This window comes from Danio aesculapii, chromosome 13 (genome assembly GCF_903798145.1).
Source record: "Danio aesculapii chromosome 13, fDanAes4.1, whole genome shotgun sequence".
In the NCBI taxonomy this organism is placed as follows: Eukaryota; Metazoa; Chordata; class Actinopteri; order Cypriniformes; family Danionidae; genus Danio; species Danio aesculapii.
The window spans coordinates 4,567,629-4,583,490 of NC_079447.1; the positions used below are offsets into that span (position 1 = coordinate 4,567,629).

A 15,862-nucleotide genomic window follows, 5' to 3' on the forward strand; every position below is an offset into this window, starting at 1 on the left:
GGCTGGGGATTTTAGCCTGGAACTAGGTGCATTTATGTGGATGGACAATCCATGGGATGCAGACGGAGATGGATAGAGAACTACTGTATTAAGCACGAAGGTAAGTGCACATATTTACCAAACTATATCTGTAAAGAGGATCCACAAGTGGTGTTTTTTTATAGGGAATGTGCCTAAAACGGTCCACTGAAGCATTTGTACACGTTTTTTTCCACAATGCAACAGTGTTTATAAGTGTAAATCATAACTGATGTCAATTTTATCATGCAAAGTGTCATTCTCATTTCCGAAACTTACTTTGTTTCATGACAATGATCACTTATGTAATATCCTAGAACATCGAAGTGCCCCAAAGCAGCAACTCTAGAGGATCCTTGCCTTTGAAAACAAGAAATGGATCAATTAAGCTGGTAAGTGTCTTTAAAGCAAGTCTTTCTTATAGCTGAAACTAATCAGGCGTGTTTGATGCATCTTTCTCCATGCATTATCTTGTGGACAGACTTCGAGCACCAGCAACTCCAGGTTTCTTGTCTTTAAAAAACGAAAAATGGATCATTTAAGCTGGTTTGTGTCATTAAAGCAAGTTATTCCTATATCCAAAACTTATCAGGCTTGTTTGATGCATCTTTTCACATGCATTATCGTAAGGTTTTGCATTGTCCATTAGCAGAAGCAGCAGCTCTGGAGTTCTTTGTCTTGAAAAACAAAAAACAAAACAAAAAATGGATCTGGAATTTGTGTTTGATGCATCTTTCCCATGCATTATGTTAAGATTTTGGATTGTCTTCGAGCACCAGCATCAGCTCTACGGTCATTGTCTTTAAAACAAAAACAAAAAAAGGCACACAATAAATGATGCTGACTAATGTGTAAAATCAAGTCATTCCCATATCCAAAACTCATCAGGCGTGTTTGATGCATCTTTTTAAAGGTTTTGCATTGTCCTCAAGCAGCATAAGCAGCTAGAGGATCTTCGTCTTTAAAAACAAAACCCGAAAAATGTATCAGTTAATCTATTTATTGTCTTTAAAGCAAGTCTTTCTCCTATCTAAAACTTATCAGTTGTGTTTGGCGCATCTTTCTCCATCATTATCTTAAGGTTTTGCATTTTCCACAAGCACCAGCAGCTCTACAGTTTATAATCCACGTCTTTAAAAATGATAAATTAACCTGGCTTGTATCTTTTAAAGCAAGTCTTACATCTATCTAAAACTTATCAGGAGTGTTTATTGCATCTTTCTCCATGCGTTATCTTAAGGTTTTGGATTGTGCAGCAGCAGCTCTAGAGGATCCATGTCATTGCATTGGTCGCTGTCCACTGCGCCGGTGGTGCTGAAATCTGGATGATGCCGGCGCAGAGACTGCAGGGCTGCCGCTCCCTTCACATTAACGAAGACAATGGACGCTTTCTGCTGCTCGCCCTGCTCATCATCGTGTACCTGCTGTGCGGCGCTGCGGTGTTTTCCGCCATCGAGAGGCCGTCCGAGCTGCGGGCGCACGGGCGCTGGAACCGGACCCTCCTCAACTTTAGCGACGCGTTCAATATCAGTTTGCAGGATCTGAGCTCCTTCCTGAAAGAGTACGAGGCTGCGATTGCTGCTGGAGTTCGGGTCGATGCTCTTCGACCCAGATGGGATTTTACTGGGGCGTTTTACTTTGTTGGAACGGTGGTGTCTACTATTGGTAAGTTACCAAAGGCTTGATATTCGTGTATGGGAATAAGTTTTTTGTGGGGCTGCTTTATTTTTAGGGTCACAGTTTACAGTAATGATTCATTATTGTACTGTATTACCTAACATGAACTAATAATGAACAATACTTGTACGATATTTATTAATAATAGTTTGGCATTTAGTAATGCAGTGTTAAAATCTAAAGTTGTGCTTGTTAATTAGTTAATGCACTAGCAGTTATCAATAAATTACTTTATTTTCATTGTGTAACGTTAACAAAGATTGATAGATCCTGTAATAAATGTATTGTTCATTGTTTGTTTATGTCTGTAAATACACTAATAATCTAAAGTTGTGCTGGTTAACATTAGTTAATGCACTGTGAATTAATAATGATTGACTTTTTTCATTATCTAACATTAACAAAGATTAATAGATACTGTAATATGTATTGTTTATTGTTTATTCATGTTAGTAAACACATTAAGTAACATTATCAAATACAAACTTATCATAAAGTGTTGAAAGGCACTTGGAAATTGACCATTTTGCCATCTCAAATTTTATTGGTGCTACTTGATTGTCATGAGTTGTCAGATTTGATTGATCAGATTTGAATATGCACATTTGAAAGTGCTGATTACTATAGTAAACCGCTGTTTTCATCTCATAACGAGTTTAAAGCTATTGTGCATCTTGATTGTGGACTACTTTTGTTTTTATTTTGGAGCACAGCAGTATAAATCACTGTCTATCTTGTATGGAAAGAGAGATGAGATTTTCCAGTTGATTTTTTTTGTTGTACAGAGGAAAGTAAGTCATACACTAAATAAAACTCATTGGATTATTTCAACCGAGTTTGGGTAATAATAAATGAAGCAAACCAAATTGAGTATGAACTTATTATAATACATTTCTATCCCAAATTTAACCCAATGATTAGGTTTGTCCATATTTTACTCAAATGCTGGTTAACTGAAACCTGTCAGGAGTTGTCTTGATTGATTAGATTTGAATATGCACATATGTTGCTGTTTACTATAGTAAACCGTTGCTTTCATCTCATAACTGGTTAAAAGCTATTGTACAACTTGATTGTGGACTACTTTTGTTCTTATTTTGGAGCACAGCAGTATAAATCACTGTCTGCTCTCATTGTATGGAAAGAGATATGAGATTTTCCAGTTGATTTTTTTTTTGTTGTACAGAGGAAAGTAAGTCATACACTCCAAATAAAACTCATTGGATTATTTCAACCCAGTTTGGGTAATAATATATGAAGCAAACCAAATGCAGGATGAACTTATTATAATACATTTCTATCCCAAATTTAACCCAATGATTAGGTCTGTCCATATTTTACTCAAATGCTGGTTAACTGAAACCTGTCAGGAGTTGTCTTGATTGATTAGATTTGATTATGCACATATGTTGCTGTTTACTATAGTAAACCGTTGTTTTCATCTCATAACTGGTTTAAAGCTATCGTTCAACATGATTGTGGACTACTTTTGTTTTTATTTTGAGGCACAGCAGTATTGCCTCTAATAAACTGGTTTAAAGCTATTGTGCATCTTGAATATGGACTACTTTTTATTTTAGAGCACAGCACTGTCTGCTCTCATTGTTTGGAAAGAGATATGAGATTTTCCAGTTGTTGTTTTTTTTGTACAGAGGAAAGTAAGTCATACTCTTACAGTTAAACAACATGGGGTAATTTCAACCCAGTTTGGGTAATAATATATGAAGCAAACCAAATGCAGGGTAAACTTATTGAAATACATTTCTATCCCAAATTTAACATCCAAATTTTACCCTAATCCTGCTTGATTAAAGTCAAACCTGTCATGAGTTGTCTTGATTGGTCAGATTTGAATAGGCAAATATGCAAGAGTAAAACGGTTATATTCAGTTCGTGACTGGTTTGAAGCTATTGCATATCCTGGATTGTGGACTACTTTTACAGTGCTTGTGTGTTTACTCTAGAGCATAAATCACTGTCCGCTTTCATTGTATGGAAAGAGATGCAAGGTTTTCCCATTGTTTTTGTTACACAGAGGAAAGTAAGTCATGGAGGAGCATCATGAGAAAGGTTGAAAGTGTTTTATTTTTAGGGCGAACAGACTATAAATACAGTTATTGAAAGTTTACTTGCAATTCAGAAAAATCTGTCAAAGTATGTCAAAAAAAATGTTCTGTGGTGGAAACAAACAATTACAAAAAAAAAAAAAAAAATTGCTAGGATATACAATCCAAATTTACTGTGGGTCAACTGTTGAGGTAAAATGTTTGCAAATGTTTGCATACAAATTTTAATTAAAAGGTTAGGTTTGTCCATTTCTTTGGCCAAAATATGGGTTCAAACAACACATTTTTAGTGTGAAGAACATCAGAATCTATATTATCCAAAATATATACTGTTTAAAATAAATATAGTCAAGCCCGAAATTGTTCATACCCCAGGCAAGTTATGATTTACAGTTACTTTTATTCAACCAGCAAGTTTGTTTTTGACCGGCAATGACAGAGGCTTCTCCCAAAAGAGAATAAGACGATGTACGAGAGAAAAAAAATATATGCTATATATTTATTCATTCATTCATTCATTTACCTTCGGCTTAGTCTCTGATTTATCAAAGGGTCGTCACAGTGGAATGAACCGCCAACTATTCCAGCATGTTTTACACAGCGGATGCCCTTCCAGCCACAACCCAGTACGGGGAAACACCGAAGCGCTCACATTCACACACATACTCTTACATTACAGCCAATTTAGTTCATCCAATTCATCTATTGACCTTATTCTTCAATGCAGAAATGCGCTCGTTTTTGTGTTTGTTTTAGAACTTCCGATTCAGTTGCCTATGAGAGAAATGACTAGGAATAATGAATGACAGAAAACAGTCAAACTTCCTCTTCAAACAAGTGTTTGGATGATTATTAAGATAAAGCAGAATCGTATAATAATAAAATATCAGTTTCCAACATCAAGCAGCGTAACGAGTTGTTTTTAAACGTCTAAAAATGAATGGAAGTGAATGAGAGCGGAAGTCTCGAGCCAAAAAAATTCAAATGGCTGCCCCCGTTTGAACGCAAAGAATAATGTCTTTGGACTGTGGGGGAAACCGGAGCACCTGGAGGAAACCGATGCGAACACGGTGAGAACATGCAAACTCCACACAGAAATACCAACTGGCCCAGCTGAGATTCGAACCGGTGAACTTCTTGCTGTGAGGCAGCAGTGCTAACCACTAAGCCACTGTGTCACCCTGAGTAAGAAGTTATAATAGATAAAAACTTACTTAATAAAATACTCTGAGATTAAAAAGTCTAGTTTAAAATAATTTTTCATTCATTCATTAATTTTCTTTTCGGCTTAATCCCTTTATTAATCTGGGTTCGCCACAGCAGAATGAACCACCAACTTATCCAGCACATGTTTTACACAGTGGATGCCCTTCCAGCTGCAACCCATCTCTGGGAAACACCCATAGACTCTCATTCACACTCATACACCACAGACAATTTAAGGCAAGGCAAGGCAAGTTTATTTATATAGCACATTTCATACACAGTGGCAATTCAAAGTGCTTTACATAAACCGGAATAAAAGAAACGAGTATAAGAGAAATAAAAACAAATAATAGAAATGGTAAAAATAGAAATAAAATAAAATAAAAACAGATAAAATGTGTTATAAAAGAATTAAAAAGAAGAGAAAAACATAGTAGTTCGATCTGTCGGACGTAGCACAGTGCTCATTCAGTAAAGGCACAGCTAAACAGATGTGTTTTATAAACAGATGTGTTTAATTTAGCCTACCCAATTCACCTGTACCGCATGTCTTTGGACTGTGGGAGAAACCGGAGCACCCAGAGGAAACCCACGCCAACACGGAGAGAACATGGAAACTCCACACAGAAACGCCAACTAACCCAGCCGAGGCTCGAACCAGTGACCTTCTTGCTGTAAAGCGACAGCACTACCATTTGCGCCACTGCGTCACCCAAAATAATTTTTACTTTTTATTATTTATACTAATGCGAAAACAACTACAGTTTAAGAGCTAAAATTGATCATGAAACATGTCTTTTTTCTGAATACAATAGCTTCTTTATTTTCACCGTTATTAGATTCAACAGCATAAAAGGTTTCCCCCAAAAATCAATAACAGTTAAAATGTAGTCTGCGTCTATTTGTGTGCATATGATTATATTTTTGTCTCCTTCAGTGAACGCTTTAAAATCTAGAATAGAACTGCAGGAGCTGAAAATGCAAAATAGACCAGCAGTGCTATTTTTATTTATCAGCAACATCCTCTGGCACTTTGCTTGACCTCGTGACCTTTCACAGAAACTCTCAGCATTCTTTTGCCTTGCCAAGACAACATTTCCTTGCGTCTACAGAGACTTCACTTTTCCATCGGCATTTCCCCAGTATAAGTCCTCTGAAGACCAATAAACACCCTCTAGTGTTGACACCCTCACGGGTAGCAGGCGCTGAGGCCAAACCAACTCCCTGCTGAACTTCTGCATTCAGGACCGGCCCTCTGGCCTGTAGTTTGCTGTAGGGCTCATGTCCCAAAAACCAAATATCCTGATGCCCACATGCCCTGGATAACATTTACCCTGTTATAGGTCACTAAAGAGCAAGTATCCCTTCGAGGCGGCCCCCTGGTTATTGTGTGTATTTGCTTGCTACAGACCTTGGCTCCTGTTTTACACTTTGCGTCTGCACCGAATAATCAATAGCCATGCTCTTTGTAGTTCTTTCAGCTCTCAGTAATGCATTCAGCAGAGCTGTCACTGTATGCTTCATGCAACATCGCATGTGCTATAGATACTCGCTGGCTGCCTGCCCAAATGAAAAACTGGGTGTGGACTGATGCCGAGGCTTTGTAGATTCTTTCCAGTCCATCTTCTAGTGCATAATCCGGATCTACACACATACAGTTCAGGATTTTATAAGTCCTGAATGATGCTGAGAGTGACATTTGCATTCACAAAGATTGTTAACCCAGGCTCATTCTGAAAACTTACCTCTATAAACATTTCTGGAGAGCGTCAAATACATTCTAGGAGCTACGCTTTTTTTCTTTTTGTTTTTTTTTTCAGTTTTTGTTATCGCGAATCCACCAGAAGTTGCTGTTTATGCTCTGAGATCTCAGATTTCTCTCGCGAGTGCCATTCTCGCCTGCTGTTCTCAGGTAAATCCACCAGAGGCCGCTGTTTATGCTCTGAGATCTCAGATTTCTCTCGCGAGTGCCATTCTCGCCTGCTGTTCTCAGGTAAATCCACCAGAGGCCGCTGTTTATGCTCTGAGATCTCAGATTTCTCTCGCGAGTGCCATTCTCGCCTGCTGTTCTCACGTAAATCCACCAGAGGCCGCTGCCGACTGACTGACCAATCAACTGACCCACCCTCCCCCTTCCCTAAACTCAACCAATAGTGATTTCAAAATCACCGATTGACCCGCCCACCCACTTCCCTAAACTCCGCTGTTTTAAAAAGCAATCCAGCAAAATAAAAGCCCTCGCCTGATTTTTACCACATTTTCAGATTTTACCACACCCTATTATTTGCGTGTTTATTTAATTTTGAGCTTCTGTTTTTGTCTTACCCGCTTTCTGGAACCGTTCTTCGCCAGACTCAAACCCTGTCGTTGTGGCCAACTCCTCTCTGCGTCTCAAGTCTGCCGACGTACATGGCGAGCTAACTGGACAAACTGGTAACAGCTTGAAATTCGTCCATACGGAGGTAAGCAGTCAGCTGTTAGCGTGAAAAGGAACGGCGTCATACCGCCCTGTAGCATTCGTTTAACAGACGAAATGCAGCCATACGTACCTCTGGCTACATAATTCGTGATCTCCAGAAATGTATAAACAGTAGGGCTTTGTTTTCAGAATGAGCCTATGTTGAAAATTGAACACTGTTGTTGCATCCCAATTTGTCTACTTATACTACGTCCTAAAAGTTTGTACCTTTTTGTGAAGAAATAGTACATACTTTTGAGCATCTGGTGCCTGGTGTAAGGGAGCGAGACTCATTAGTGTTACCAGATCACTCTAGAAAAAAAGCCAACTAAGAACAAGTCCTAATAAACGTAACTCAAATGCCTTATTTTTTTTTCGGGGGGGAAATGAATAAGCTTTAGCCTCAAAATATATCAAGCTGCAGCTGACGTCTTTATTAATTCCTTAAAGTCAGCATGGAATTGAAATTTACTCCATATGTATATAGTAGTGCTTGTTATAAACAATGTATCTGTGCACTTCGTTATTTTGTGAAAATTCATTTGCTCTAATAAATCCTTTAGGTTGGCCATTTAGGGTGGGGTTATCAGTCATTTGGGCAGGTCTGTCAATCTCTTAGGGAGGGGTTATCTTTTTTAGGTTGGGGCTATCAGTAGATTTGATCAAGGCTATCCATACTTTTGGGTGGGGATTATATTTTTTAATGTTGAGTTTAGTAGTTTTTTTTAGGGCGGGACTATCAGTCATTTAGGGCGGGCTTATCAGTCATTTAGGGCAGGGCTATCAATCCTTTAGGGCGGGGTTATCTTTTTTAGGGCGGGGCTATCCATCCTTTAAGGTTGGTATTATCAGTCTTTTTGGGTGGGGTTATCAGTTTCGTTAGGGCGGGATTATTAGTCATTTAGGGCAGGACAATCAGTCATTTAGGGTGTGGTTATTAGTCATTTAGGGCAGGGCTATCAATCCTTTAGGGCGGGGTTTTCATTTTTTAGGGTGGGACTATCAGTGAATTAGGGTGGGGCTATCCATCCTTTAGGGTGGGACTATCAGTAAATTAGGGTGGGGCTATCCATCCTTTAGGGTGGGGATTATCAGTCTTATGGCGGGGTTATAATTTTTTTAGGGGGGCTATCAGTAAATTAGGGTGGGGCTATTCATCATTTAGGGTGGGACTAACAGTAAATTAGGGCACGGCTGTCCATCCTTTAGGGTGGGGATTATCAGTGTTTTAGGGCGGGGTTATTAGTCATTTAGGGCAGGACTATCAGTCCTTCAGTGCAGGGTTTTCATTTTTTTTTGGGTGGGGCTATTAGTAAATTAGGACGGAGCTATCCATCCTTAAAGTGGGGATTATCAGTCTTTTAGGGTGGGGTTATTTGGTTTTTAAGAGTGGGACTATCAGTCATTTAGGCGGGGTTATCAGTCCTTTGGGGCAGGGTTTTCATTTTTTTAAGGGGAAGGGGGGCTATCAGTAAGTTAGGGTGGGGCTATCCATCCTTTAGGGTGGGACTATCAGTAAATTAGGGCGGGGCTATCCATCCTTTAGGGTGGGGTTATCAGACATTTAGGGCAGAGCTATCACTCATTTAGAGTGGGGTTATCAGTGCGTGTCTGTTTGTTGCCCTGCCTATGCGAATATCAGTCATGAGAATTATCATCACAGCAATTATCGATAGGCAATATGGTATGGTGTATCTTTGGGTCGCTTTCTACCTCATATCTTCATCCAATAATCCTCCTCTTCAACTGAGTGCATACTAGCATTTCATCTCTCTTCATTTTGTTACGCCCATGTTTCCACCATCCAATCAGTTATCAAAGAACAAAATCATGCATAGTCCTACATTTTTATTTTTATTTTTCCAGAAATCAGATGTAGATCACAATAAGAAAAAAAGAACTATCTTAACTTAAGTTTCAGGTTGACTTTAAACACAAAGATGCAACATGGCAACACCTTAAGAGTGCACCCTTCCAAACATTGTGGAGTAGCTCATATATTATAAACTGTCCAAATATTGTATTGCAGTGTCCTAATATTTCTGTGAAAGTATTTATTTATTTGTTTTGTATTGAACTACTACTACTATTTCAGATAAACCTGACTCTATAAGTGGCATGTGAAACAAAATGTATTTGGTTGGTTGATTTACATGCTGCCATTCAGAAGTCTGGCACTGTGGGGACCATTAAAAGGCAGCACAGTCTAGCAAGTGTAACTCTACATTATTTAGCAGCTCTGCTTAAATTAATGTGTGTTTTGAGCATTGTACTTCCACCTGAATCTCCATCTCCCTTTCATCTCAGCGTGAAGTCTCTATACACCTCCCGCCTCCAGAAGAGCTTCAAAGTCAGTGAATATGAGGGGCTGTGGGTTGTCATGATGGGGGTTTTCTAGAGCAATTCCCCCACAATCTGAGCCATCTCTTACACTGCGAGTCACTGTCAGACTTTATTATGGGAAAATATTGAGTCAACAACTCATTGATTTAATTTGTTCTCAAACAATAAGCCAAGTGTGAATAATTAATTAATCATTCTGTTTGTTGAAAAACATACTGGAGGGCTAAATATTTTACACGCTTACAAATGAGTCCTATGCAGTGCAATTACAGGCATCTATAGCACATGGGTATGGGTAGACAAGGTTTTAACTCTTTATAAGGCACTCATTGATATGATCATTGGAAAATACCTTGAGTGTTATTTTGGTATTATTACAAGACTTTTTAATTAAAAAAAGTGTAAATTATGTTGTAATCAATGTCAATGATGGGTTAATCAATGAATCAAACCAATAAGGGGTTAATGGCTAATGTTAAAACACCGTAAATGAGTTGAAATGAATTTTTTTTTATCCAAAAATCCCTTTATTTTATAGGAAATATAATGTTGTAAATCAATCAACCAGCATTTTGTTTAGTTAAAATCTGCCCATCCTTTTTAAAGTTATTGTTTTCATCTTTAATCAATTTTTGCAATTATTAATAGGCTAACTTCCTTAAATTAGCCTAGCATACAATAATTGAAGGAGTTAGGGGTTCGTTAAAGGTATGTCAAGGTTTTAACTCTTTATAAGGCACTCATTGATATGATCATTGGAAAATACCTTGAGTGTCATTTTGGAATTATTACAAGACCTTTTAATTAAAGAAGTGTAAATTATGTTGTAATCAATGTCAATGATGGGTTAATCAATGAATCAACCCTTTAAAGGCTTAAGGGCTCTTGTTACAACATCGTAAATGAGTTCAAATGAAATTATTTACCCCAAAATGCCTTTATTTTATAGGAAATGTAATGTTGTAAATCAATCAACCAGCATTTATTTAGTTTAGTTAAAATCTGGCTATCGTTCTTATAGTTATTGTAATCTTTATTCAGTTTTTGCAATTGGCTATTACTATTTCTTCAATTATTGTCTGCTAGGGTAATGGAGTGTGTGGAGGGGTGGTTAAAAGTAGAGTTCACCCAAAAATGATAATTCTGTTATTTATGCACCATCCTGTTCCTGTTATTTTTGTTTCTTCTGGCATGAGTAGATTTGGTTTTAACCCTTTATAACCCAGTAATTGGTATGCTCATCTGAAAGAAATTGTAGTGTTACAGTGGGTTATTACAAGACTTTTTAACTTTTATGACTTAAAAAATGTGTAATTTATTAATTTATATATATATATATATATATATATATATATATATATATATATATATATATATATATATATATATATATATATATATATATATATATATATATATATATATTTATTTAAGGAAATGAGGGGTCCTGTTATTTTTGTGTTTCTTCTGGCTTGAGTAGATGCAGTTTTAACCCTTTATAACCCAGTAATTGGTATGCTCATCTAAAAAAAAAAATTTTTTTTTTAATTTGCAATAATGAATGGGCTAATATCTACTTTAATTAGTGTTTGCTAGGGTTATTTAAGGAACTGAGGGTTCGTTAATAGCATAGTTCACCCAAAAATGAAAATTCTGTTGTTTAAGCACCATCCTGTTCCTTTTTTTGTTTCTTAAGGAATGAGTTGTCAAGGTTTTAACCCTTTATAGTGCGCTCATTGAACTACTTATCAGAAAATAAATGTGTTACAGTGGGTGGTTACAAGACTTTCAAACTTTTATGACTTAAAAGAATGTTTAAATTATGTTGTAATCAATGTCAATGATAGGTTAATCAATGAATCAACCCAACAAAGGGTTAATGGCTCTTTCTGCAGCACCATAAATGAATTCAAATGAAATTATTTGCCCAAAAATGTCTTTTATAGTAAAAGTAACATTGTAAATGTTCGTGCACAAAACTTCTTGTACGCCCTCAAATATTCGCTGCTCAAGTGTGATTTAGTGCGTTTTTGTAATAAATATGTCTCATCTTTATTAGATTTGCGAGGAATATTCATGAATGTCTCCAACAGACCTGCAGAGCGGCATTAATGTGTCCTGAAGTAAAGTTAAACAGCGATAAACTCAAATAAAGTCATAATATGCAGAGCCATAGACCTTTCTCTATAAATAAAGTATAATTATGGAAACTGTGTTCATCATAACTGAAAGCTACGTCGTGTTTGCTGGCCTCACGCATCACGCACCTGTCAGCCAGTACGTAACCTTAAAGGGTTGAACAATAGTGCACAGCACTACTACGGTTACAGAAAAGTTTGCGCTGTTATAATTCGCTTATCTTTTAATATGTTTAGGTGTGACTATAACCCGCTATTTAAAAAAAAAGCACAACTAAATGTTTGGAATGAGAAGCTGTAATGTAGCCATGGCGGGATGAATTTTGGTGTGGCGCCCCGTCACGGAAGAATGAATGTAGCGGAAACCATGTGATATATATATATATATACTACAATACTTCATACAAATATTTTGTTAAACTTTGGTATAATAATCACTGATTACTTCTTCCTCAAAAGTTTTGTCAAAACGGAATGAATGTAAACTTTATTGTAACCATAAAATCTTTTTTATATGACAAGTTTTGTTTTAATATATTCATCCAGTCTCTCTCTTTTTCACATTGTTGTTCTGTGAACCTCTTTTTTCTGGTTTTGTGAGATGTTTGTTGTGATTTGTTTGAAAGTGTTTCCTATGAGCATCAGATCTTAGATGTTTCTCTTCTGAAAGTCCTCAGGCAGAATATAAACAGACACAAATTAGTTTAGTGATTTGTATTGTTGTTTATGGCAAAGGAATATTACACAGCTCTGAGTTTATGATGCTTTAGATGACTGTCTGAATGATGAATTATCGATGCTTGGAGGCGACTGCAGTGTAAACGAGTGCCAGTCGTGACTTTGTAGAGACATAATGAAGTTCTCAGTTATGTTTAATATAAGTGTCATCTTCATCTTTGGTGATAGCATATCTCTCTTGGTTCCTACAGAAGGGGTCAAACAGAAATTTTACATGAATACGGAAAAATATCGCATGTGAAAATTTTAAGAAGCATCTGAATGCAGACCTGGTGCAGTGCAACCTGAGCTGCATCCAATGGGTTTTAATGTGCTCAACTAAACCTGTCCCTCACTGCGACCGACGTCACTAGCTCCATTGAGTGTAGTGTCTGACGTTGCATCACTGAGATATGCAGTCTCAGCTTGCATCATCAACACTGCATCCAGATTAGGGCTGTGTTATTAATTGCAATTGAATCACAATCGCAATTTGAAACATTGCGATTAGCTAATCGCAAGAGGCTGCGATATAAATTATATAAGTATTATATAATTTCCCCGGCGTAGAGCAGATGAATGACTGTCATCTGTGTGTGTCTTACAAGCCAATTTATTGAGTACACATTCGTTCTGCCCAATCAGAATTGTGCGACCGAATTATGCGGAACACCCACAACCCCCCCAAAAGAGCAGATGAGTGGGATGATGGCATCTTCTGATGGCTGTTCAGAAGCATTGATAGATGAATTAATATCAAAGAAAAACAGCACATCAGTAATATGAGAATATTTTGTTTTCAAAGTCTCAGACACTAAACAAAAACAGGTCATTTGTAAGAGCTGTTGCAGAATTGTTTCCAGCACAAGAAAAAACAACAACCAGCATCTAAATTTACTACAAAATAAACCGCAAATCAAATCGAAATCGCAATATCTGTTTAAAATTGCAGTTAGATATTTTCCCCAAATCGCACAGCCCTAATCCAGATACTATTGAAAATTTCGGACTTCAGTGTGCAAAGACTTTACTTTGCTTCACACTACCATTATAATAAGTGTAATTATGATAATAACACTTTCGCCAATCCATCAACATGATTTCTGCAGAAGCCCTGTAGGATAATTAAGACCACAACTCCCAAGATTCCACACTCATGTCGTGTTTCAGTCATGTCGTCATCCAAATACAATTTTGTTTGTTGTGAATACACGCCATCTAGTGGCGAAAATTACTGTGCCTTTAAAGGGATAATTAACGCAAAAATAAATAATGACACTATATACAGTAGTCCCTCTTTAATCGTAGGAGTTACGTTCTGAAAATAACCCACAATAGGCGAAATCCACGAATCAGTCCGCTTTACTTTTTACAATTACTATAGATGTTTTAAGGCTGTAAAACCCCTCACTACACACTTTACACTTCTCTCAGACAGGTGTTAACATTTTCACACGTTTTTCTCTTGTTTAAACACTCACAAAGTTCAAACTTTCCTAGAAAATTCAGTATTATAGAATGAAACCAAAGATTAAAAGCTGTCAACGCAAAAGCTGTCAACGCAAACGTTCATCGCTGTCAGCAAAAGGTTCATAAAACGTGTGGTTTTGTGTGGATAATGTTGACATCTAGCGTAATGTTCTTATTCCTTCAGTCACTGATCCACAAAACTAAAACAGGCTCCGTGTTTAAGAGGGTTGCACATCGGATGCCCCGTGCACATGACAGTTGGAAGTAACACACACTGGACGTGCACATTCGCATGTTATTTAAAATGAAACCGTTCAGATTCCGCTCTGTGGCATGTCAGAAATATGAACAGTGTCTTGAGTCGTAGCTGGGGACCGCAGACAGCCGCCGACAGCCGTGTGTATACCATACCTCCTGTTTTTTTCCTTGGAGTCTCCCGTATTACAGACACATCTCCCACCACCCTCCCGTTTTGTTATTTCTCCTGGAAAACTCTTTCAATTTCAATGGTCTACAGCCAATCGGGACACAGAACACGATGCGCTGTAAAAAAAAAAATGTATGTCAAATAATGTAATTTTAAAATGTCAAATTGTACTAAACTGGGAGGCCGTGAAAGGTGAACCGGGTTATAGCAAGGGACCGCTGTACTTACCTCAAGAGTTTTTCTATAGAACACAAAGGAAGATATTATTAAGAACGCTGAAACCGGTAGCCATTGACTTCCATAGCAGAAAAATAATCTACTATAACTTACCAACATTCTTTAAAACATCTTCTTTTATGTTCGACAGAAGACTGAATCTCATGCAAGTTTGCAACAAGCTGAGGTGAATAAATGGTTTTCAATTTTTTTGAGTGGACTATCCCTTTAAGGAAGATCTAATTTCTGATTTCTATTCCCAGTGTGGCACATTTTAGGCCTGATGTTAAAGTCTGACAGGGGTGTTGGAAGATTTCATTAGACTCTAAGAGTAGCATCAAAGTGGAGCGGCACATGGGAATGGGCTCTGAATGAGTTGACGCAGCAGTTTTGGATGAGTCTGTATCTGGTCGTCGTCTCTTTGACCTGTGTGTGGACCTTGCGGATCTGTTGGCTTTGGCTGGAGGAGATAATAGAACAGAAGTGCGTACAGTAGTCATACGAGCTCAGCCTATTACATGGCTGTCTGAACACAGACTGATTTCTAGAGACTCTCAGGAGAAACACGCCTGCGTCCCACAAGTCCGCTGCTGCAATCTTGCTGCACAAGCAGAGGCGGCTTCATATTTTCTCTGTCTTTTTCTCTGGGTTGTGTGAAGGTTTGAGGATGGACCACATCCAGATCTTCTTACCCGGTTTTACTCTGTATTGTTGGCTTGTAAGAGGGTAGCATAACATTCATTTACATACATAAGTGTTTTTGGATGCTTTTATTGTCATTATTGGCTTTTAAGTTATTTCTTAGTGTACTATGTAGGATGTTCTTTTTTACCTTAAAAATATCATTATTATTGTTATTTAGGGCAGCACGGTGGCACAGGTGGTAGCCCAATCGCCTCACAGCAAGAAGATTGCTGGTTCGAGCCCCGGCTTGGTTAGTTGGCATTTCTGTGCATAGCCTGTATGTTCTCCCCGTGTTTGCGTGGGTTTCCCCCGGGTGCTCCGGTAGAATTGGGTAAGCTAAATTGTCCATAGTGTATGTGTGTGAATGAGTGTGTATAACTCATAAAAGAGTTGTTTTTGTATTGTGTAACACAAGAACTGAAGCTAATAATGCTATGCCTTT

General features: G+C 37.7%; 1 protein-coding gene across 1 annotated transcript in view; it reads left to right on the forward strand.

Annotated features, from left to right (window-relative positions):
* The first annotated feature begins 335 nt into the window (after window positions 1-335).
* Window positions 336-15,862, forward strand: part of kcnk12 (potassium channel, subfamily K, member 12) — a 70,835-nt gene continuing 55,308 nt past the window's right edge. Inside the window, exons 1-2 of the mRNA XM_056471139.1 lie at window positions 336-410; window positions 1,259-1,683. Of these exons, the coding sequence (XP_056327114.1) occupies window positions 1,344-1,683 (340 nt within the window). The 5' untranslated portion in view covers window positions 336-410; window positions 1,259-1,343. The remainder of the gene's footprint in view (window positions 411-1,258; window positions 1,684-15,862) is intronic.